At 36.7% G+C, this 23,011-nt stretch overlaps 1 protein-coding gene across 1 annotated transcript in view; it reads right to left on the minus strand.

Moving 5' to 3' along the window:
• The window catches only part of Dach2 (dachshund family transcription factor 2), a 483,871-nt gene that overhangs the window by 155,251 nt on the left and 305,609 nt on the right, over positions 1–23,011 (minus strand). The window contains exon 4 of the mRNA XM_035449724.1: positions 13,028–13,159. Coding sequence (XP_035305615.1) covers positions 13,028–13,159 — 132 coding nt within the window. The remainder of the gene's footprint in view (positions 1–13,027; positions 13,160–23,011) is intronic.

Below are 23,011 nucleotides of genomic sequence, written 5' to 3' on the forward strand. Positions count from 1 at the left end.
AGATGGTTCACCATTCGAAAATCCATCAATGTAATCCACCATATAAACAAACTGAAAGAGAAAAACCACATGATCACCTCACTAGATGCTGAAAAACCTTTGACAAAATCCAGCATCCCTTCATGATAAAGATCTTGGAGAGAACAGGAATAACAGGAACATATCTAAATATGATAAAAGCAATATATAGCAAACCAACCAACAGCCAACATCAAACTAAATGGAGAGAAACTCAAAGTGATTCCTCTAAAATCAGGAACAAGACAAGGCTGTCCACTCTCTCCATATCTCTTCAATATTGTACTTGAAGTCCTAGCTAGAGCAATAAGACAACAAAAGGAAATCAAGAGGATACAAATTGGAAAGGAAGAAGTCAAACTGTCACTATTTGCAGATGATATGATAGTCTACATAAGTGATTTTAACAGGGAACTCCTACAGCAGATAAACATCTTCAGCAAAGTAGCAGGATACAAAATTAACTAAAAAAAACAGTAGCCCATATATATATATATATATATATATATATATATATATATATATGATAAACAGAATGAGAAAGAAATCAGAGAAACATCATGCTTTACAATATCCATGAACAACATAAAATATCTTGGGGTAACGCTAACCAAAAAAGTGAAAGACCTGTACAGCAAGGACGTTGAGTCTTTAAAGAAAGAAATTAAAGAAGATACCAGAAAATGGAAAGATCTCCCATACTCTTGGTTAGGTAGAATCAACATAGTAAAAATGGCAATCTTGCCAAAAGCAGTCTATAGATTCAATGCAATCCCCATCAAAATCCCAACACAGTTCTTCACAGACCTTGAAAGAACAATGCTCAACTTTATATGGAAAAACAAAAACCCAGGATAGCCAAAACAGGATACCTCTGGAGGCATCACCATCCCTGACTTCAAGCTCTATTTTAGAGCCATAGTCCTGAAAACAGGATGGTATTGGCACAAAAATAGACAGACCAATGGAATCGAATTGAAAATCCTGATATTAACCCACACACCTATGAACACCTTATTTTCGACAAAGATGCTAAATCTATACAATGGAAAAAAGAAACCATCTTCAACAAATGATGCTGGCACAACTGGATTCAGAAATGCAGAAGACTGCAGATAGATCCATATCTGTCACCATGTACAAAACTTAAGTCCAAATGGATCAAAGATCTCAACATAAATCCAACCACACTGAACCTTCTAGAAGAGAAAGTGGGAGATACCCTTGAAAGTATTGGTACAGGAGACTGCTTCCTGAACATAACACTAGTAGCACAGACATTGAGATCTACAATTAGCAAATGGGACCTCCTGAAACTGAGAAGCTTCTGTAAGGCAAAGGACACAGTCAGTAAGACAAAATGACAGCCCACAGAATGGGCAAAGATGTTCTCCAACCCCAAATCTGACAGAGGGCTGATCTCCAAAATATACAATGAACTCAAGAAGCTAGCCACCAAAACTCCAAACAATGAAATTAAAAAGTAGAACTAAATAGAGAATTTTCAACAGAAGGACCTAAATTGGCTGAAAGACATTTAAGGAAGTGCTCAAAATTCTTATCCATCAGAGAAATGCAACTCAAAAAAACTCTGAGATACCATCTTACACCGGCCAGAATGGCTAAATCAAAACACCAATGACAATCTATGCTGCAGAGGATGTGTAGAAAAAGGAACACTCTTCCATTGCTGGTGGGAGTGCAAACTTGTAAGACCACTCTGGAAATCATTATTGTGGTTGCTCTGGAAAATGGGAATCAATCTACCTCAAGATCCAGCAATTCCTCTCTTGGGCATATACCCATATTATGCACGTTCATACAACAAGGACTTATGTTCAACCATGTTCATAGCAGCATTGTTCGCAATAGGCAGAACCTGGACGCAACCTAGATGCCCCTCAACTGAAGAATGGATAGAGAAAATGTGGTACATTTACACAATGGAGTACTACGCAGCAGAAAAAAAAAAGCAATGGAATCTTGAAATTCACAGGCAAATGGATGGAACTAGAAAAAAACCATCCTGAGTGAGGTGACCCAGTCACAAAAGGACAAACATGGTATGGACTCACTCATATAAGAATTTTAGACATAGAACAAAGGGTTACCAGCCTACAATCATCTTCATCAAAGGAACTAGGAAACAAGAAGGACTGTAAGAGAAAAATGCATGGTCCCCGGAGAATGGGAAGGACCAGGATCTCCTAAGCTAATTGGGAGCATGAGGGTAGGGGAGAGGGAACTGGAAGAATGTGAGGAGGAGAAGAGCAGGGGTGGAGGAGGAAATGGAGGAGCAGAAAATTTGAGTTGGGAGAAGAATAGAAGAGAGCAGGATGAGAGATATCATAACAGAGGGAGCCATTATAGGTCCGAGGAGAGATCTGGCACTAAGGAGATTTCCGGATATCTACAAGGATTACACCAACTGACAATCTAGGCAATGGTGGAGAGGCTACCCTAAATGCCCTTCCCCTATAATGAGACTGATGACTACTTTATATGGCATCCTAGAGCCCTCATCCAGTGGCTGATGGAAGCAGAGGCAAACACCCACAGCTATACACTGAACTGAACTCTGGAACCCAGTTGCAGAGTGAGAAATGAAGATCAAGAGGGTCGGGACCAGGCTCATGAATCCCACAGAACCAGCTGACCTGAACACGGGGGAGCACATGGACTCCAGTCTGCTGTCTGGGAGGCCATCACAGGACTGATCCAGACCCCCGAAAGTGGATGTCAACGAGGAGGCCTCGGCACCCTATGTGGTCTCTAGTAGTGGATCAGTATTTTACCCTGGTATAATAAGGGACTTTGAGAGCCCATCCCACGTGAATGGATGCTCTAGGTCTGGACACATTGGGGAGGGCCTAGGCCTGACTCAGGATGATGATGTGGAATTTAGGGAACCCCAGTGGATGGCCCTACCATCTATGGGGATCAGAGGGGGGAGGGAGAGATTGCTGGCCGGGGGTTGGGGAGGAGAGGGAGAAGGCATTAACATGTGAAATTATAATTTTGTAAAAATAAAAAAGAAATCAAAAAAAAGAAAAAAGAAAAAATTACCATTTATAAAAATGAACCTTAACAACACTTACACAGCGAAGAAGCCCCAATTCCCTATTGAGGTGTAAAGAATAGACATAATATTACACTAGTATATGAGTATGTGAGTAGTATCTTATTCTTTATATCTGTGACTTCACTAGCTCTGGGTAGTTGACTGGGTTTACAGTATCAGGCATGAATTCCCTCTAACTGAGTAGTCCTGGAGTGCAATTACAAAGAAGATAAATGTAGCTCTTACCGCTCATCAAAAACACCTTCTTTTACAAAAGATTGAAATTATTACAGAGATACATCGCTAGTCAAAATGAGAATAATTCCTATTGAATCATCTATAATACAACCATAACCCCTACAACTAATATTTAGGGAACTTTAAGAAATAGGGCTCAGTCAAATTGAAAACTAGACTAGGACACCCACAGGTAGAAAATATCTTACATGACAAGGGTTATACCATTAAAATATTAGCAATATGGTTGTCAAAGGCACTTCATAATAAAATCAGTTTACATGCCAAGGTGGATGGAGGAAATTTCACCAGGCCCAAACACTCCTATAGAAAGAGCTATAGTCAACCATCTGCTACTAAAAGAGGTAAAATCAATTTCTCCAGAAACAAAATTACTGATAGGTTAGGCAAACAAGTGACCAGCCTTAAATACACATAGAAAGACACAAACTCAGGTGTGCACATAGGGAATACAATAAATGGAAACAGTTGGGTGTGTATGTTTAACAACACTTAAAACAGTCATTAAATTGAGAAAGCATGTGGAAGACTTAGGAGGAAGGAGATGGGGGATAGAGAGAGAGAAATAAATTCTCAAAATTAAAAATATTAAATTAAAAAAGAATGCACACTATAATTCTCCCCAGTAGTAAGAAATGTCAGCTTACATTGCTTTTAAGGTGCTATCAGCTTACATGGAATGTCTATAAAGTGGAAAAGATTATAATTCCCTGAGAAAATCCTTCCAGAAATAGGTATATTTTTTATCATGATCAACTGAAAACAAGTAGGCTTCACCTGAATTTCTAGAAACCTCTTTCCCATATCTAATGAAATGTTTGGAAAGCTTAAACAAAGAACACAATCATGGGATTTTCTAATTGAACACTGCAAGTTAATCAGTTGTACATTCTTTAACTTTTCTACTAAAACCTTTATTTTCTAAGAAGCAAAACCTTCAACATCTGCCCCACAGAAACCAAACCAGTACAAAAATCAGAAGAAGCAGGGACTTGGAGGATAAAGTTTTAAGTGCTCATCAACTTCGATTCTTGAGAGGAAATCATAGTGTACAAATCCTCCCTCAAAAAGCATCAGGGTTAAAAATATCCAGCGTATTTTATTAGTAAATAAAAACACACCAAAGATTTTGTTATAGTCATTAAAAAAGACCCACTGCTGTATAGCTACACTTCTTATTTGATAACTACAATTATAATCACTCAGGAATCTATTTCCCACATACTCCCCACAGCCAAAACCTTTAGTGATTAATTGCAAAGCTCCAGGAACAATAATACACAGACTAATTTCCTTTTTAAAAAAGACAGAATTTCTCATTTGGAGCCAATGAAACACAAACAGACTGTTATTTATGCTGAAATCTTGATGCAGAATCATGGTGCTGCCATTAGAAAATCTATTAAATACCATGAATCTGAGAAACTACCTGCCTGTCTGCACAAGAGAAAATGCAATACATGCCTTAGGAATCTTCAACCATTAACTTAAATGAAATAAGAGCATATGTTAGAGCTTCTAGAATGTCAATATTCTTATTCCCACAGGCATTAAATCTCGAAAGTAAATATAGGCTGTCTTTAATTCTATACCAGTGTTTTTTATATTTTTTTGATGAGTCAAAAGAATTAGAAATTTCTTAAGGTCATGGAGTATGGATTCTGATACTACCTAGGTGGGTTGTATGAAGAGAAAACTTCAGAGTGGGTGGCTAAATTCAGAATGAGTGACCTAATTATCTCTAGAAAAAATAATTTTCCATATAATATTCTGCATTTGAATTTGGACAAGACGATATTTCAAAGCATATTTTGATAAAATTTATTATAATCAAATACTATCCAGAATTTCCACAATTAAATGACAATGGCATGCAGAGGTTACAAAGTTGAAAGTATCAACAAAGAATGTTAGTCAGTCTGTATTACTGAATGTAGAAGAATGCAAATAGATCCATACTTATCAAGCTGCACAAAACTCAACTCAAATTGGCTCAAAAGCCTCCACCTAAAATTAAACACACTGAACCTTTTAGAAGAAAATGTGGGACATAGCCTTAAATACAATGATGTAGGAAACTATTTCCTGAACAGAACACCAGTAGCACAAGCCCTAAGATCAACAATTAATAAATGGAACTACATGAAACTGAGAATTTTCTATAAGACAAAGGACACCATAATTTGGACAAAGTAACAGACAAAAGAGTGGAAAAATAATTTTTTTTACCAACCACACATCCGATAGAGGACTAATATCTAAAACATAAAAAGAACTACAAAAACAGGATACCAAGAAAACAAAGATCCCAATTTACAAAGGGGATGCAGATCTCAACAGAGAAATCTCAAAAGAGGAACACAGACAGATTCAAAAATGCCCAAATAAGTGTTCAACATCCCTAGTCATCAGAGAAATGTAAATCAAAACTTTGAGATTTTATCTTTTTCCTTCAAGAATGGCTATGATCAATAAAACAACTGAAATCTCATGCTGACTATGACATAGGCTGCTTATTGATGGCCTTTGCTGTACAGAAACATTTTAGTTTTATGAGGTCCTATTTATTCTTTGGTATTAATACCTGAGTTATTAGAGTCCTTATCAGAACATAATTTCCTGTGCCAATGAGTTCAAGAATTCTCCCTACTTTCTCCTTTTTCAGATTCAGGGAGGCCTGTGATCATTGGTTATGAAATGGAAATAGCCCTAATATCCATCAACTGATGAATGGAAAATGAAAATATGATATACTTATGGAGTTGAATATTATTCAGCTACTAAGAAAATAAAATGCCCAGATAAATAGGCTGAGCTTTAAATAGTCATTTTGACTGAGGTAAGCCAAACCCAGAAAGACAAACATCATTTTTCTATCATCTGAGGATATTAGGTTTGAAGCTTCTGATATGTGTGGTTGTTTAGACTATCCATAAATGTAAGAAAATTACTAAGGAGCCATAAGGAAGAACTTTCAAGAAAGGAGAAATACAATGCACTTGTATAAAGGATTACATGGGAATAATAGAGCAATTGGAGTTAAGCTGAGTTGGGGGAACATAGAGAAGGATAAAAGAGGAAATATGGGGAGGGTTGAATAACACTAAACACCTTTCAAAAAGCACATATGGGAACCAATGAATTTAAATGCTTCCAAATATATAGATAGAGATAAAAATACACACATACATATGGGCAGCAATGAAAACTAGACAATCACAAAACATGAAAAAAGCAGGCTAGTTCAAATATATATATATATATATATATATATATATATATATATTTGGGAACCCTGTGAGTTATAATAATGACTGACTTGGTAAGCCACACCTACAGGTACAATAGTAGCATTAACATCATGAGAGTTACCAACCACAAAGTTTTAGGATTTAATTATCATTAAACAAGATGAAACCTATACCTGGCACAATTACCAGTCCAAGGACTTAAGGTTAGGAAACTTATATGCTGGAGGAAATAACTCACTATTGTTATTCTGATAAATGAACACAGTATTCTGATTGACTATAAATATTTATCATAATACTTATAGAGCAAGGAATACATCTTAACCCTAATCAAGAAACTTCAATTTGCAGTGGCTAGTGACAGTGGTTGTTGGAGCAGGAACCCCCCCCCATAGGCTCATATATTAGAATACTTGACACGCACTTGGTAGATCTGTTTGAGAAGAATTAGGAGGTATGTCATTGTTGGAGGAGGTGTGTCACTGAGGACTTGTTTTGCTATTGAAAGATTCACTCAATTCCCAGTGTGTTCTCTTGGCCTGATATTTGTGAATCAAGATGTGGTTTGTCAGGTGCTCCTGCTGTCATGTTTTTGTTCAACTTTCAGAGAGTATAACCCTCTGAAACCATACACACAATTAAATGGTTCATTTATTAGTTGGTGTCTCCTTGCAGCAACTATAAAAATACTAAGACAGTGATTCACACAGAGATCACAATTGGCAGGGGTTAAGTGATTAAGATACTTTTAAGAGATTCAGTGTGGCTGGATGTATGTTGAGGTCTTTGATCCATTTGGACTTAAGTTTTGTGCATGGTGATAAATACAGATCTTCTACACACAAGCATCCAGTTATGCCAGCACCTTTTGTTGCAGATGCTTTCTTTTATCAAGAGGGAGGTACTCTTGAAAGAATTGGTACAGAAAACCACTTCCTGAACATAATGCCGGTAGAACAGACACTGAGACCAAGAATTAATAAATGGAACCTCCTGAAACTGAGAAGCCTTTGTAAAGCAAAGGACACAGTTAACAGTATAAAACAGCAGACAAAAGAATGGGAAAATATATTCACCAACCCCACATCTGACAGAGAGACGATTTCCAAAATATACAAAGAACTCAAGAAGCTAGTCACCAAAACATCAAATGATCCAATTAAAAAGTTGGGTACAGAACTAAATAGACAATTCTCGATAGAGGAATCTAAAATGGCTGAAAGACAGTTAAGAAAGTGCTCAACATTCTTTGCCACCAGGGAAATGCAAGTCAAAACAGCTCTGAAATACCATCTTGCTCTTGTCAGAATGGCTAAAATCAAAAACGTCAATGACAGTTTAGGATGGAGAGGATGTGAAGAAAGGGGAACACTCCTCCACTGCTGGTGGGAGTGCCAACTTGTACAGCCACTTTGGAAATTAGTATGGCAGTTCCTCAGGAAAATGGGAATCAGTCTACCACAAAATTCCACTCTTAGTCATATACCCAAAAGATGTACATTCATACAGCAAGGGCATCTGTTCAACTATGTTCATAGAAGCATTATTTGTAACCGCCAGAAACTGGAAGAAACCTAGATGCCCCTCAACTGAAGAATGGATAAAGAAAATGTGGTACATTTACACAATGGAGTACTACTCAACGGGGGCAGAGGGAAACAATGGTATCTTGAAATTCACAGGCAAATGGATGGAACTAGAAGAAACCATTTTGAGTGAGGTAACCTAGTCACAAAAAGACAAACTTGGTATGTACTCACTCATATATGGACTTTAGACATAAAGCAAAGGATTATCAGCCTACAATCCACACTGTCAGAGAAGCTAGGAAACAAGAAGAACCCTAAGAGAGACATACATGGTCCCCTGGAGAAGGGGAAAGTGACAAGATCTCCTGAGCAAATTGGGAGCATGGGGGAGGGGAGGAAGAGTTAGGAGAAAGAGAAGGTGAGAAGTGGTGGGGAGAGGAGGGCATGAAGGAGCAGGAAGATTGAGTCAGGGGAAGAATAGAGGAGAGCAAGAAAAGAGATACCATTATAGAGGGAGACATAATAGGTTTAAAGAGAATCTGGCACTAGGGAAATGTCCAGAGATCTACAAGGATGTTATCAACTAACAATGTAAGCAATGGTGAGGAAGCTACCTTAAATGGCCTTCCCTGATAATGAGATTGATGACTACCGTAAATGCCATCCTAGAGCCTTCATCAAGTAGCTGATGAAAGTAGAAGCAGACAGCAGACACCCACAGCTAAACACTGAGTTGAACTCTGGAATCCAGTTGCAGAGAGGGAGGAGTGATAAGCACAGTGGTCAATACCAGGCTCGAAAAGCTCACAGAAATAGCTAACGTGAACAAGGGGAGCTCATAGGCCCAGACTGATAGCTGGGACACCAGCAGAGGACTGTTCCAGACTCCCTGTTCATGGCTGTCAGTTTGGAGGTCTGGGCAACTATGAGGGCTCTGATAGTGAATCAGTATTTATCTCTAGTGTACAAATAGACTTTGGGAGCACCTTCCGCAGAAAGGGATACTCTATCGCTCAGTCTAGACACATGGGGGAGTGCCTAGGCCCTGCTCCCAATGATGTAACAGACTTTGAAGATCCCCCATGGAAGACCTCACCCTCCCTAAGGAACAGAAATGGGATGGTATAGAGTGTTGGTGGCGGGGGCGGTTAGGAGGGGAGGGAGTGGGAACTGGAATTGACATGTAAAACAAGATTGCTTGTAATTGAAGTTAAAAAGGGAAAAAAAGAGATTAAGATACTACAGAAAGCTCACCCCTAAAATAAGTAGTATACCTCAGCATCCCTCACAAGTTTCAAGGCTCAGTACAGAATACAGGGAAGAAAGAGTGAGACAGTGGATGACTACAAGGAAACATTTTGTGTAGGAAATCTGCACAAATGAACTTACAGTGGAGGCAATAGCATGCACAAAATCATTAGAGGCTGAAGACAGCATGGAGGGGGACATTTAGCACATAATCCCACCCCTAGAAGTAAAGCTACTGGCAATGTATAGCTGATGGGAAAGCAAGGGTCAATCCCTGTTATGTGTACCACACTTCAATGGAAGAAGACAAATCTAAGAATATGTGGGCATCACAAATTTGTTATTATGAGTAAAAAAAGACACAAATCTAGGTGGGTAGGAAAGGGAGGCTATAACAGGTATCTGGGTGAGGGGGATATGTATTATAAAAACACATTATATGGCATCAATAAAAAAATGAAAATAACTCTGTGTTGAACGAATATGGCATTTTCTCCATCCTTAAGTACAACTCTTACCCAAAATGTGAATATGAGCTGTGGGCTCTGGGAACCAGTCATTTGTAAAAAAGTATTCATGGAGACAGAGCAGTCACTCTAAAATATTTGAAACACCAATTTTAATGTTGCATTCTCATTGGAATATCTTATGGATGGTTTCCTCAAGATAAATTTTTCTTGGTTCTATATTTTCATAGTACTTTATTTCTCCTGTTTCCTTACTGACATCTACTTCAGACTAAAGTCACTTATATACTAATTTCCTTTTGTACAACTTGGGATTTTTAGATTCTCTTTTTAAAGACCAAAACATTGTCCATTCATTATTAAAATATCATATATTGTCAGTTAAGTCAATATAAAAACACTGTAACCTCATGGAATGAATTAAATAATGAGTGTATGAAGTAATACTTGTTTATTAAATGACTATTATTTGTGAGGGCTTCAAGTAATTAGAATTCCATGTAACAAAACACAAAACGACTATCAGCTTATTACTTAATTCTCACTTTTATGCCACAATATAAATGAAAATTCAATGTATATTCCTTACTGACACATCATAACCTACATAACTGAATATTATTACTGAGTTGATATATTTTGTTTGTCTGATAGTATCCAGTACCTACCATGTAAACAAATGTTTAATTATTCTCTAAAACTAAACTTTCCTTTAGGTTATACATTCAATTTCCCAGGTCTATTTAAACCATGAACATTCAGGAAGACCATGCCCATAACTAGTAATTAGGCCATAAATTTTGCTGACTCTGATCTCCCTTGTCATGACCGTGTACTTCTTTTTCTTCCTGGAAGGCACTAAAATAAACTAAAGTTGAAAAATGAGAAATCTGGCCCAGTCTTTGATCTCATTTCCAATCCTGAGTTAGGAAAACTAAAGACATCAAAGACCTATTGATCTCTCAGAAGAAGAGAATATGTGACATAAAATTCTTAAAATAAACTTACATTTATAATGAAAATGTATAAAATTATAACCTATTTTTTGTAGTTTATCAAACATTTTAATTGCACAGGCTAGGAAAAAACTTAGAAACTTCAGTATAGTAACACCATTATATAGACTCAAGATGACTGTCCATCACTACACAGGGTGCAGAGCATGCTTTGCCTCATCAAAATGAGGAAATTGTATTGCAAGTGTTACATGGTCAATTAAAGAAACTATTGTTTTCTGTTTCATAGTACCCATATAACATCAAATACAGAGCGAAAACTTTTTTTTATTCTTTTATTAGTTCAAATTAGGAACAAGCTTGCTTCACATGTCAATCCCTTCTCCCTGTCCCTCCCCTCCTCCCCAACATCCCACCCGCCCTTAGCCATCCCCCCTCCACTCCCCAGGCAGGGTAAGACCCTCAAAGGGGGCTCAGAGGGAAATCTTTTTATCTCAGCAATGTACACATTAAGACAAAGAAGATTATGTCTAGAATGCAAAATCATTAACTAGTTAGCACTGAGAATTGAGGTACTGCTATGCTACTCAAAATATTTTGTGATTTTTTATTATAAAGAAGAAAGATGTTTAATAGAAAGTCTTGTTTTTAAATTAGTATCCTGAAAGATACATGATGTAGCATGTACTGATGAATCACATAATAAATTTATTATTTCAAATTATTCCTTCCTAACAACATTTAAATTTCAAAAGGACTATTTTCTTAAAACTGATCACATTTAAGGTTGAATTTCAGCTCGAGCTCATAGGTTCTGGGAGACAGACACTAATAGTTTTCTCCTTGTGTCTTCATTTTAATACTTTTGTAGTGCATTGATTAGATCACAGCAAGTCTTTTTTATAATACTGTATTGATGACTGGACAGAATCCTAAAAAGATCAGCCCTTTGACTGGGTCAAATATAAGATCAACCTTTAAGGCTCAAGTTCAATAGCTTTATGACTTTGGCAAAGTAAACTACTCTGTACTTCTATTTCTTTATTAGCAAACTACAAATAGTAGAACAATCTTCTCAATGTATTTTGGTAAGAATTACAAGACCCAGCAGTCCAGATATTATGAATGAATAAAATATGAATTTTCAATTTATTTCCTGTTAAACTGCACCAATGCTGTATGGAAGGAAAAGACCACTTGCTAAAAGAAGCTCAGATTATATAATTCACCAGGAGCAATGCAAGTTTACATGAGGGAAGTCAGAGTTGTTTTCCATACTACCTTAATTAAATCTTTTTCACCTTAATTCAGTTTTCTACTTCCATCCAAAATAAAGTCATAATATTCTTTTTACACCTGGGATCCTAGAAATAAAGACATAAACCTACTCATCCACTTGCTGCATTATTTTGAGTTTAATTGTAGAGTTAGCTTTGGAGCTGCAGAGCTTGAACCCATCATTGCTTGTGTCAGTTATTATTTTTCTCTAAAATTCAATCTCAGTCATTAATTTATACACCTATTTATCCAAATATGCTAACAGTTACAGCCACATACTTCCAAAATGTCAGAACACTCTCATATGACTAAGGTCAAGATACAGTTGTCATAGGATAAAGAGAAAAAAAAGCAAAGACAATCGTTCCTTCTTTCTCTTCTGTCTTCCTTTTTTTTAACTCTCTGTTGTACTGCTTTTCATCATAGGCATAGTAAATAATGCCATCAGTCCACCAGAACCACCAGTCAACTACACAGGTGGTTTTACAACTGAAAAGCCCAACAACCCTGGAATATGGGCTGTGCCTTTTATTTTCAGAATGATGGAGTAAGTAATATGGATTGAATCAGGGATAGGGAACTTCTTTTAAGACAGAGAGTCCAATAGCTAATATTTTAAGAAGCAGAACTAAATTCTATCACAAAACAGTGAAAAGATAACAGGCATGTGGATAAGAAAAAAGAATTGTGTGTATTAAGGTTATCCTGAGCTATGTAGGGAAATCTTATGTCAAAAACAAAAGCAGAATTCTAAATGTTTATGAAATGGGAATCTGGATTTATAACCAGCTATCGTTTTCTAGTTTGAATGTACATGTTACAAATAAGCCAAAGGCACTTTCCAAACTAACTCTTTATAATAAAAGCAGATATAATATTCTTGGCTCATTTTTCCTACTCTCTTCCATCCTATAATAAGACAGTTAAGTGTAGCTTTTTGATAAAGGCTGAAGGCACTCACCTGTGTTAGAATTAAGGTCATCTGGCTCTGACTCAGTCCCATTTTGGCTTCCATTTCCCTGAAGAGTATTCATTGCCATAAGCTTCATCTTCTGGAGTTTCATTGCCTCAGCCATGGCTGCAGCTGTTATACCTAAACCAGAACCATCAATTTAAAAAATGGGAACAATTTTGTAATGACAGTAAAATCTGTGCATAGTGGCAAAGGATCACAATTCTTGGTAGAATTTACAGGTATTAAAGTTTTAAACAGCTCTAATGTGAATTAATGAAAATCAAAAAAAGGATAAGTTCCTCTTGCCACATTCAGTGATGCATTGCTAGTTCCCAGTTAATAGCTCCTTTATTTGACTCAGTTTAGGGATGTAACCTATATCTCTTATGCTCTAAGTCAGCTTATGATCAAAATGACAATGACTTTATACTCATGAATCATGACACCTTGCTGAGTCTCTACAAAACTTGAAGAATATATATATATATATATATATATATATATATATATATATATATATATTCCCAGTGTAGCCTTGGAGACAGAATGCAGATGAAGTAATAATGTTAATTTGGGAATAATAAATTTTACTTAGGTTTATGAATTTCATCATATATCAAATAATTAGAAAAGGGTTCATACAATGAAAGATTATTTTAAAAGTGAAAATGCTGCCGGGCATTGGTGGCGCACGCCTTTAATGCCAGCACTCGGGAGGCAGAAGCAGGAGGATCTCTGTGAGTTCGAGACCATCCTGGTCTACAAGAGCTAGTTTCAGGACAGCCTCCAAAGCCACAGAGAAACTCTGTCTCGAAAAAAAATAAAACAATAAATAAATAAATAAAAGTGAAACTGCTATAATTAAAGTTAAATACATAGTCATATTTCTTTGAAAAATGTTGTTTTAGTTTATGAGGTTTTATATGTGTATATATAAAATTATATATAATAAGTGGACTACTCATCTAAAAAGAGAACGCACAAAGGAAAATATAAAAATGGCCAAAAAATATCTCAGAATATGTAATCATCTTTAGCAATTAGGGAAGTTAAAAATCAAGCAACTTAGACAGTTCATCTTACCCCAGTCAAAATATCTAATGTCAAAAACAAAACAACTGACGACAGATGCTGGAATTCATGGGAGGAAAGGGAAGCTCTCATTCAAACTGGTGCCATCATTCTGAAATTCAGTGTGAATATATATATATATATATATATATATATATATATATATATATATATTCTGCTGTGTATATGTATCAATTTTTTCTTATTCACTCATCTGTTAAAGGACATTTAGATTGTTTCTGTTTCCTAACTATTGTGAATAGAGCAGCACTGAACATAAACATGGCTGTAGAGTAGAATGCTGAGTCATTTGTACATATGCCAAGGAGTTGTATAATGAATCATGGTTCTGTGTCTAACTTATTGAGAATTCTGAGATGATTCTTATCCAGTTTGATATTTTCCTTTATGCACTCTCTGTTCAGAATAGCCCACTTACTAATTGGGTCATTTGCTTTCATGACTCTGATTTTGGAGCTCTTTATATATTCTATATATTAATCCTCTGTCAGACGAATAGACAGATAGGAGCATCTCTCATTCTGTTCATTTCCTCTTTACTCAATTGAATGTTTCCTTAGTATTTGCAGTTAAATGGATGCAACTAGAAGATACAATACTGAGTGGATTAACAGAGACTCAGAAAGACAAATGCTGCATGTTCTCTCTCACCTGTGGTTCATAGCTACAAATGTTCATATGTGAGTATGCAACATACAGAAACCTCAGACATCAGGAATGTAAAAAGGTACCATAGGAAGAGTAGCAGTAGAGAAGGAAATGGCAGAATACAAAGAATATGAAGTAACATATGAGAAAAATGGGGGATGGAGCTTTAGCTGGGTAGGGAACCATTAAGGAGGAAAGAAAGGAAGAGAGAAAAATTTATGCTAAGAATGCTTGGAAAAATCATAAGGAATCATTATTTTATTTATGTAACAGTATACACACATGTATTATTTATAGATAGATATTACATATATACTATTATATCACTAGGGCAGAAAATGCTCTCCCCAAGAACAATAGACTAACAAAAATCCTACCACTAAGCATGAGAAAGCCCCTTTCAAGCTGTTAGTTAGGGGAATTCAGGAGACTCCCAAAACAATATAGACTTTTGGCCTTGCCTTTAGCTAACCCTGGATTTTGAAGATAAGTTCTTATTATTGAAGATGTTATGAATTTTGGACTCAGGACTCAGAGAATTTGAGCTGCATCTATCCTGAAAGCTTTCTCCTTGAGAGTTAGCTTCTTTCCCCTTAATATCACTATTTTATCTTAAATACTACCAACACCAAAAATATTTATTTCATTAGTCTAACAAAGAAAGAACGTCAATATGCATTTTAACCTGCAATGAATATACATGAAAAATTATGTAATATACATCAGTAGTTTCACTAGTATAAATGTTTCAAAGTAGAAAAACTAGTGCAATTATCATTTAGAATTATCACCCCTTAATCCCCACGTCTAATGCCATTTCAACTTTATATGGAATATCCTCATCAAAATTCATGCTTTACTGGAAATTAACAAAATTCTTTCACTATGCCTGTATTTTGGTGGGTCAAAATTTATGTGCATGTATTCTAGGTGATAGTTTACACACCACTGATTAGATAGTCAAGAAAAACTGATATGACCTCTTTCTTTCCCTGGAGATCATCTCCCATCTTGTAAAACAGAAGTTCCTAGGTTTGTGGCAGCTACAAACCCTATCTTCATAAAATGTTGGAATTCTAGTTACTTCCCAACTCTGTAAGTTTTTTTCTTCTTTTTTCTTCCTTCCTTCCTTCCTTCCTTCCTTCCTTCCTTCCTTCCTTCCTTTCTTTCTTTCTTTCTTTCTTTCTTTCTTTCTTTCATTTATTTTACATCCTGACTGCAGTTCCCCCATCCAGCGCTCCTCTCCTCCCAATAAACCCCAACCTCCATTCTTCCCTTGCCCATCTTTTTTCCTCTGCTACTATTCAGAATATGTCAGGCCTCCAGAGTACTGCAAAGGTGGGAGCATTTCAAGGTGAGGTAGAAACCTGGTGCCAGGGAAACTCCCAGGAATCAACAAGGATTATCCCACCTAAGAACCCAAGGAATAGAGAATACATAGCCTGAAGTGGCCATCTTCTTTGACCAGGCAAGACTTCCAGTGGAGGGATTGGGACACCAACATTCAACCTACAGTCTGTCTTACCTAAAGGGATGCTCTGGGATAAGGGTGGTGCAGAGACTGTCCAGGCAATGATTGTTTCAGGCTCAGACCCAAGGTGGGAGAGCAAGTGAAATCCTAACACTGCCTGGAGCACCAGTATCCAAAGGCTAGGTGGCCCGGAAACCTAGGATAGAACCAAAACAAGCCTGGAGAAAAAATATAAAGGTAATATTGCCTAATGATATTAAGCTGTATTTATACGTTGGCCCCTAGCCCAATTGTCACTTCAGCAACTGATGGAAACAGATGCAGAGACTATTGCAAAAAATTAGGACAAGCTCAAGGAATCCTGCTGAAGAGAGGGAGGAAGGATTATAGGAGACAGAGGGGGGTCAAGGATATTATATGAAAACCCACAGAATCAACTAACCTGGGCTCATAGAGGCTCTCAGAGGCAGCCAACAACCTCAAAACCTGTTTGAGAATGACCTAGGCCCTATGAATAGATGTGACAATTGTGTATCTTGGTATTCTTGTCAGACTCCTAACAGTGGGAGCAGGGACTGTCTTTGACTCTTTTGTTGGATTTTGAGTATTAGCTTTGATAATAAAAATAACACCAGAAGACACTAACTACACTGCTGCTAAGGGAATCTTAGTTGTGAGGCCTATGAACCACAGCAATGACCTCCTTAGCAATATATTCCTAAACATAATATTGGTTGTCATACCTGAGCAGTAAACCACATCTATCTAATTGGCTTAAGGCCTGCTCAATGGGACAGAAATAATACCTGGTACTGGATCCTACCAAAGTATCCAGGACTAGTAAGATTTTGGATATTAGAGGAGATCCTTCTAACACTTTACTAAAACATAATTGGTAACTGAGTTTTAAATGCATCTCCTTATACCCAAAAATAACTGTAGCTCTGATCCTTCACCAAGTATGCATTTCCATGCAGAAGATAGAAACCTCTACAGAAAAGTACAACTGGTCAATATTCAGAGAACAACTCATCTCAGACCCAGTGCCCTGACACAATGACAATATCTGCATTACAACATCTGTGCTCAAGAACATAATGCAAGAGGAAATAAAATGATTATAAAAGCTAGAGGACCAGTAAGTCATCTCTGTAACAGACATATCAAGACAATATTGTTTTACCCCAGGACTCCTAGACATCTGGCTCACACAATCATTCTCTCTCTTCTAGTAAAAAGCCCAGTGATAGGAAAGTGATACCTCCCATCAATTTGCTAATCTATAAGCCTTAGAGACCCCTTAAAATAGTGGTTGGTGTCATTGCTCTTTGTTGCCCAAAAGAATTTGATAGTAAGACCCTATTGCTGAAGGCACTGCATATTAGAGACATAGAAAGATAAACCAAGCTCTTTCTGATCTAGAAGCGTCATCCCTTTTGGCAAGCTTACATAGTACCAGAAATTGCAATGTAGCCTTCTAAGGGAAAACAGTAATCACAAGTGTTACCCAGTTATAAACACTAGGGACTACAATATCGACCAGCCTGGCAAGAATATGGCCACAAACACAAAAGGGTCATGATTGCTATGAGGGTAAACAAAAGATTTCTGTATGAATTTATGACCCTCCCCACAAGAGGAAACTCCTGTCTGTTGATTTAAATCTAACCAAGAAGCCTTGGTAAGGAAGATCATAGCTCTTAGGGGAGAATCTACTACTCTTATTTTGCTAAATGGATACATTATCAAAGTGTTTCTAAATACATATCACTATGCCCATAGATGAGTGTGGCTCTCATTCCTTATCAAAAAGCTTCGTTATGCAGTAGATGACAGTGAATATAGAGACTTACTACTAGTCGAAATGTACAGAATAATTTTCAGTGGAATGGTCAGTTATAAATTGGACACCTACATAGCACACCCTATCCCCAAGTCTCAGGGACAGCAGACAGAATAGAAAGACTATCCACTCTAATTATGGACTGAGTGATAACATGTGCCACCTACAATAGTCTATAACCTTATCTTCTGTAATTACAAACATTTATTGAAATATTTAATTTGCCATTTATTTACTTAAATCTTTGACTAAAGAATTACTCACATATAAAAACCTATAGCTATATAGCATATAAAACTTGATGTGTTTGTAGTAAAAACACATGGGTTGAAATCATTCTAAAAACTGTGTAATATATCTGGCTTATTAAGATTCCTACCATCTACTATCTTGGGCACAGGGTATAAGAATGATCAATATATAAGAGATACCATAATACAGGGAGCCATTATAGGTTCAAAAAGAAATCAGGCGCTATGGAAATGCCTGTAGATCTACACCCATGACACCAACTAGCAATCTAAGCAACAAAGGAGAGTCTACCTTAAATGCCCTCCCCTGATAATGAGATTGATGACTGACTTACATGCCATCCCATAGCCTTCACCCAGCAGGTGATGGAAAAAGACACCCACAGTTAAACACTGAACTGAATTCCTGGAATCCAGTTGCAGAGAAGGAGGAGTGATGAGCAAAGGGGTCAAGACCATGCTAGTGAAACCCACAGAAACAGCTGACCTAAACAAGTAGAAACTCTTGGTTCCCAGACTGATAGCTGGGAAACCATCATGGAACTGATCCAGACCCCATGAACGTGGGTGTCAGTGAGGAGGCCTCGGAAATCTATGGGGCCTTTTGTAGTAGATCAGTACTTATCCCTAGCATAGGAATAGGCTTTGGGAGTCCATCCCATATAGAGGGATACTCCCTGAGCCTAGACACAAGGGGTGGACCTAGGTCCTATCCCAAAGGATATGACAGACTCTGAAGACCCCCTATGGAAGGTGTCACCCTCTCTGGGGAGAAGAAAGGGTATGGGATGGGTAGAGTGTTAGTTGGGGGGCAGGGGAGGAGGGGAGGCAGAGGGAACTGGGATTGACATGTAAAGTAATCTTGTTTCTAATTTAAATAAAAAATGGAGAGAAAAAAATCAACGTAAGAGCTACTATTGAGATCTTGGAACACTTGCTTCTAAATAGGGAGTCTGCATCAAATCCTTCCCCTAAAGGATCAGAAACTCTATGGAAGAGGAGACAGAAAGATTGTAAGATCCAGTGGGGATGGAAGATATTATAGAAACAAGGCCTTCTAAACACAATAGTTTCAAGGCACATATGAACTCACAGAGAATGTGCCACCTTGCACAGGGCCTTCATGGGTCTAAGTTAGACGGGGTCACAGCACTGAGTGCAGCAATGGACAGGGACCCCATCTCTAACTAGGAGCTATCTCCAATTGATAACTGTTAGTAAATGAAAAAAATAGTTTTCTCCAATAAGGTCTCAATGAGTATACAAACTACTCTTAAGGGCAGGCTCCATGCCCAGCAGTAGATGACCGACACAAAATGAACTCGATGGCATTTTGGGAAGTTTTTTAAAGTGCTTTGTCTGAGATGTATTTTTAACTTTACTACTCTGTCTTTGTATATTTTCTGATTTTGTGTTTTGATGGATTTTTCTTCGTGTTTTGCTTTTATTTGTCCCTCTGTATGCATGTGTTTCTTGTGCATTTTTAATTTAATATTTATTCATTCATTTCTTTGACCTTTTATTTGAATCTTTTCTAAAGAGATAGAAAGAAGGCATGGGGTTGAATGATTGGGGAGGTGGGGAGGATCTGGAGGGAGATAAGTAAGGGGAAATTTGATCAGAATATATTGTATGAAAAATATTTTCAATTAAAAAATGAAACACTACTCTCCTAACAAAATACTAAATATACAAATCATTGATTATGATTAATGGGTCCTGGTTTCTTGCACTGAGGACCCTATATGCAACTTTGCTCTGCTTCTATGATTGTATTTTATATTCACCATGTAACTTGTACCATATAATATTTTCCTGTTTCTAGCTAACTTCCCTGAGAATAACAACCCTGAAATTCATCTATATGTCAAAAGTAATAAAAAATAACAAAACTATTTTTAGTTTGGAAATATTCCAATGTATATACTATTGATACAGAATATTTTATGTGCTCATCTCTTTACAGAAACACAACTTGTATGTGTTGGCTATCATGAGTAGCATAATTAAAAGTAAAAATATTTATTTGTAATCCTGATTTTGATTTTTATAGATGTATCAACTAGTATATATTTTTCTTGTTGATGTTTTTCTCCATGTTATTAAGATTTAAAATTTCTGCACACATTTGGATATTAACTTTTTTCTTGGATAATATGATCTGAAAATGTTTTCTTCCACCTCATCAGTTGTCCTGTTTCTGTTTTGACTATTTTCCTTCCTGCTCAGAAGCTTTTCAGTGTGATGTAGTCACACTTGTCCATTTTACTTTTGTTCCCTGTACTCTGTTGTCCTTTTCAAGAAATCACTACCAACGTAAATGTCAAGAAGATTTTTCCCTATGCTTTCTTTTGGAAGTTTTATAACTTCACATTATATGTTTTATGTTTTCAGTTCATTTGGTGAACGGCCCAGTTTCCCACTATTGCTTGTGAATACCCAATTTTTCAAACACATGTTATTGAAGAAGGTATCACTGCCCCACTGTTTTTTTTCACACTTTATTCTTAACCTAAATTTAACATCAGAATATGATAAAATCTATATTTCTCTTAAGTACATGTGATTTTACTTTAGGCTTAAAACATGTAGAAATATTTTTCACATGGAGAAGTTTAAAAAATATCTAAATTAATCTTCCAATTCTATAAATGAAAATCTCTGAAACCCAGAAAGAAAGTTTGAGGGAGAGGCTTAAGTTAGTATAGCCTGTCAGTAGTTCAGAAAGTATTCCCATCTTCTGCTTTTTCATTTAAATGGTTCTACTACTAATCTTGAATTCATGATCCTTGTTTCAACTCAAAGAATTCTACAATGGATTTTGCCATCTGAGCCACTGAACAGATTATGGGAATAAGTGTAGCATATATTTTTTCTATGCTTCAAATTATTCATAGGCAAAAAGAAGACACTAGACTGGATTATCTCAGGAGGACCTTGTAAAAAATGTCATTATCCCAATGACATTTTCTTTCTACTTTATCCTTTTGTGAAAAACCTGTGTAGTTTTATTATTATTATCATCCATGTGCATACCTAAATAAAAGTTTCCTTGAAATATTTTTCACTAGACAAAGAGTATTAGATTTACAAATATGCTAGATTTATAGTCATTACAGTGCAAGTTTAATATCAGGGTATCTATCACTTGTAGCAAACTTTAAAAGGACAAAAATATACTTGTTACTTTTTTTGAGAGAGAAAGATTAAAGTTGGGTGGTTAGGCAGGGGTGAATGATGTGGGTGGAGTTGGGTAAGAAAATAAAATGATCAAAATATGTTGTATGAAAACAACATTTAATAAATTCAGAAAGGCAAAATATGCAAAACCCACAAAACAACAACAAAAACCCTCATGTGTATGAGTGCTCAAAATTGTTTTGACTTTTCCTTTCTCTTTTTTTGACATTCGTGTCTATCCTGTGTCTCTGAGCTCTCCATCCTCTTGCTCCTAGCTTTCCAGGCAGTGCCAGACACGAGCGTCCTTTCTTGGCATGGGCCTAAAGTTGGAACACTCATTAGTTGGACACTCCTACAAGTTCTATGTCACCATTAACTCACCACATCTTGCAGACAGGAGAAATTATAGGTTGAAAGATTTATTATTATTATTATTATTATTATTATTATTATTATTTATTATTATTACTTTTTATTTTAGAGGCACTCATATTTACATATCCATCACCCCCATTCCCTCGCCCTCTCAGCCTCCCATGTTCCCTAGCAACCCCTGAACCCATCCCCCAACTCCTTCACAGGGATAGTGAGGCCCTCCACCAGGGGCCTTCAAAGTCCATCATATCATTCAGGGGAGAGCCTAGGCCCTTCTTGCTGTATCTAGGCTGCAACAGTATCCCTCCATAGGGAATGGGCTCCCAAAGTCCATTTGTGCTCTAGGGATAAACACTGGTTCCACTGTTAGAGGTCCCATAGACTATCTTGGCCTCCTAACTGGCACCCACATTCAGAGGCTATTATGAATAAAGCTGCTATGAACATAAATGAGCAAATGAACTGTGGTAGGATGGAAGTTCTTTATAGGGTATATGCCCAAGAGTTGTATAGCTATGTCTTAAGGTAGATAGAGTCCCAATTTTCTGAGGAACTGCCATATTGATATCCATAGTGGCTGCATATATTTGTACTACCACCAGCATTGGAGGAGTGTTCCTCTTGCTCCATATCTTATCCATCATAAGCTGTCACTTGTATTATTGTTCTTAACCATTCAGATAGGTATGAGATGGAATCTCAGAGTCATTTTGATTTGCTTTTCCCCAATGGCTAAGGATGATGAAGATTTATTTACATGTTTCTTGGTCATTTGAGATTCCTTCGTTGAAAATTCTGTTTAGATATGTACCTGATTTTAATTGAATTATTTGGTTTGGTGATGTCTAGTTTCTTGAGCTTTTTATATATTTTGGATATTAGCACTCTGTTGGATGTGCAGTTGGTGAAAATCTTTTCCTATTCTGTAGGCTGCCATTTGAAATGATTCGTAATGATACTCTGTTATACTCATAGAATATCACAGAAGATGAGGTAGAAAGAGTATAAGAGCCAGATGACTGGTGCGTCTGTTGTAAAATAGTATATTTCTATGTGACAGGGGAAGGTGCACCCATGAAATATTAACAATATGATTGCCTAAAAATAACCTATACAGTGACAAAGCTACT

The sequence above is a fragment of the Cricetulus griseus genome, chromosome X, assembly GCF_003668045.3.
Source record: "Cricetulus griseus strain 17A/GY chromosome X, alternate assembly CriGri-PICRH-1.0, whole genome shotgun sequence".
NCBI lineage: Eukaryota > Metazoa > Chordata > Mammalia > Rodentia > Cricetidae > Cricetulus > Cricetulus griseus.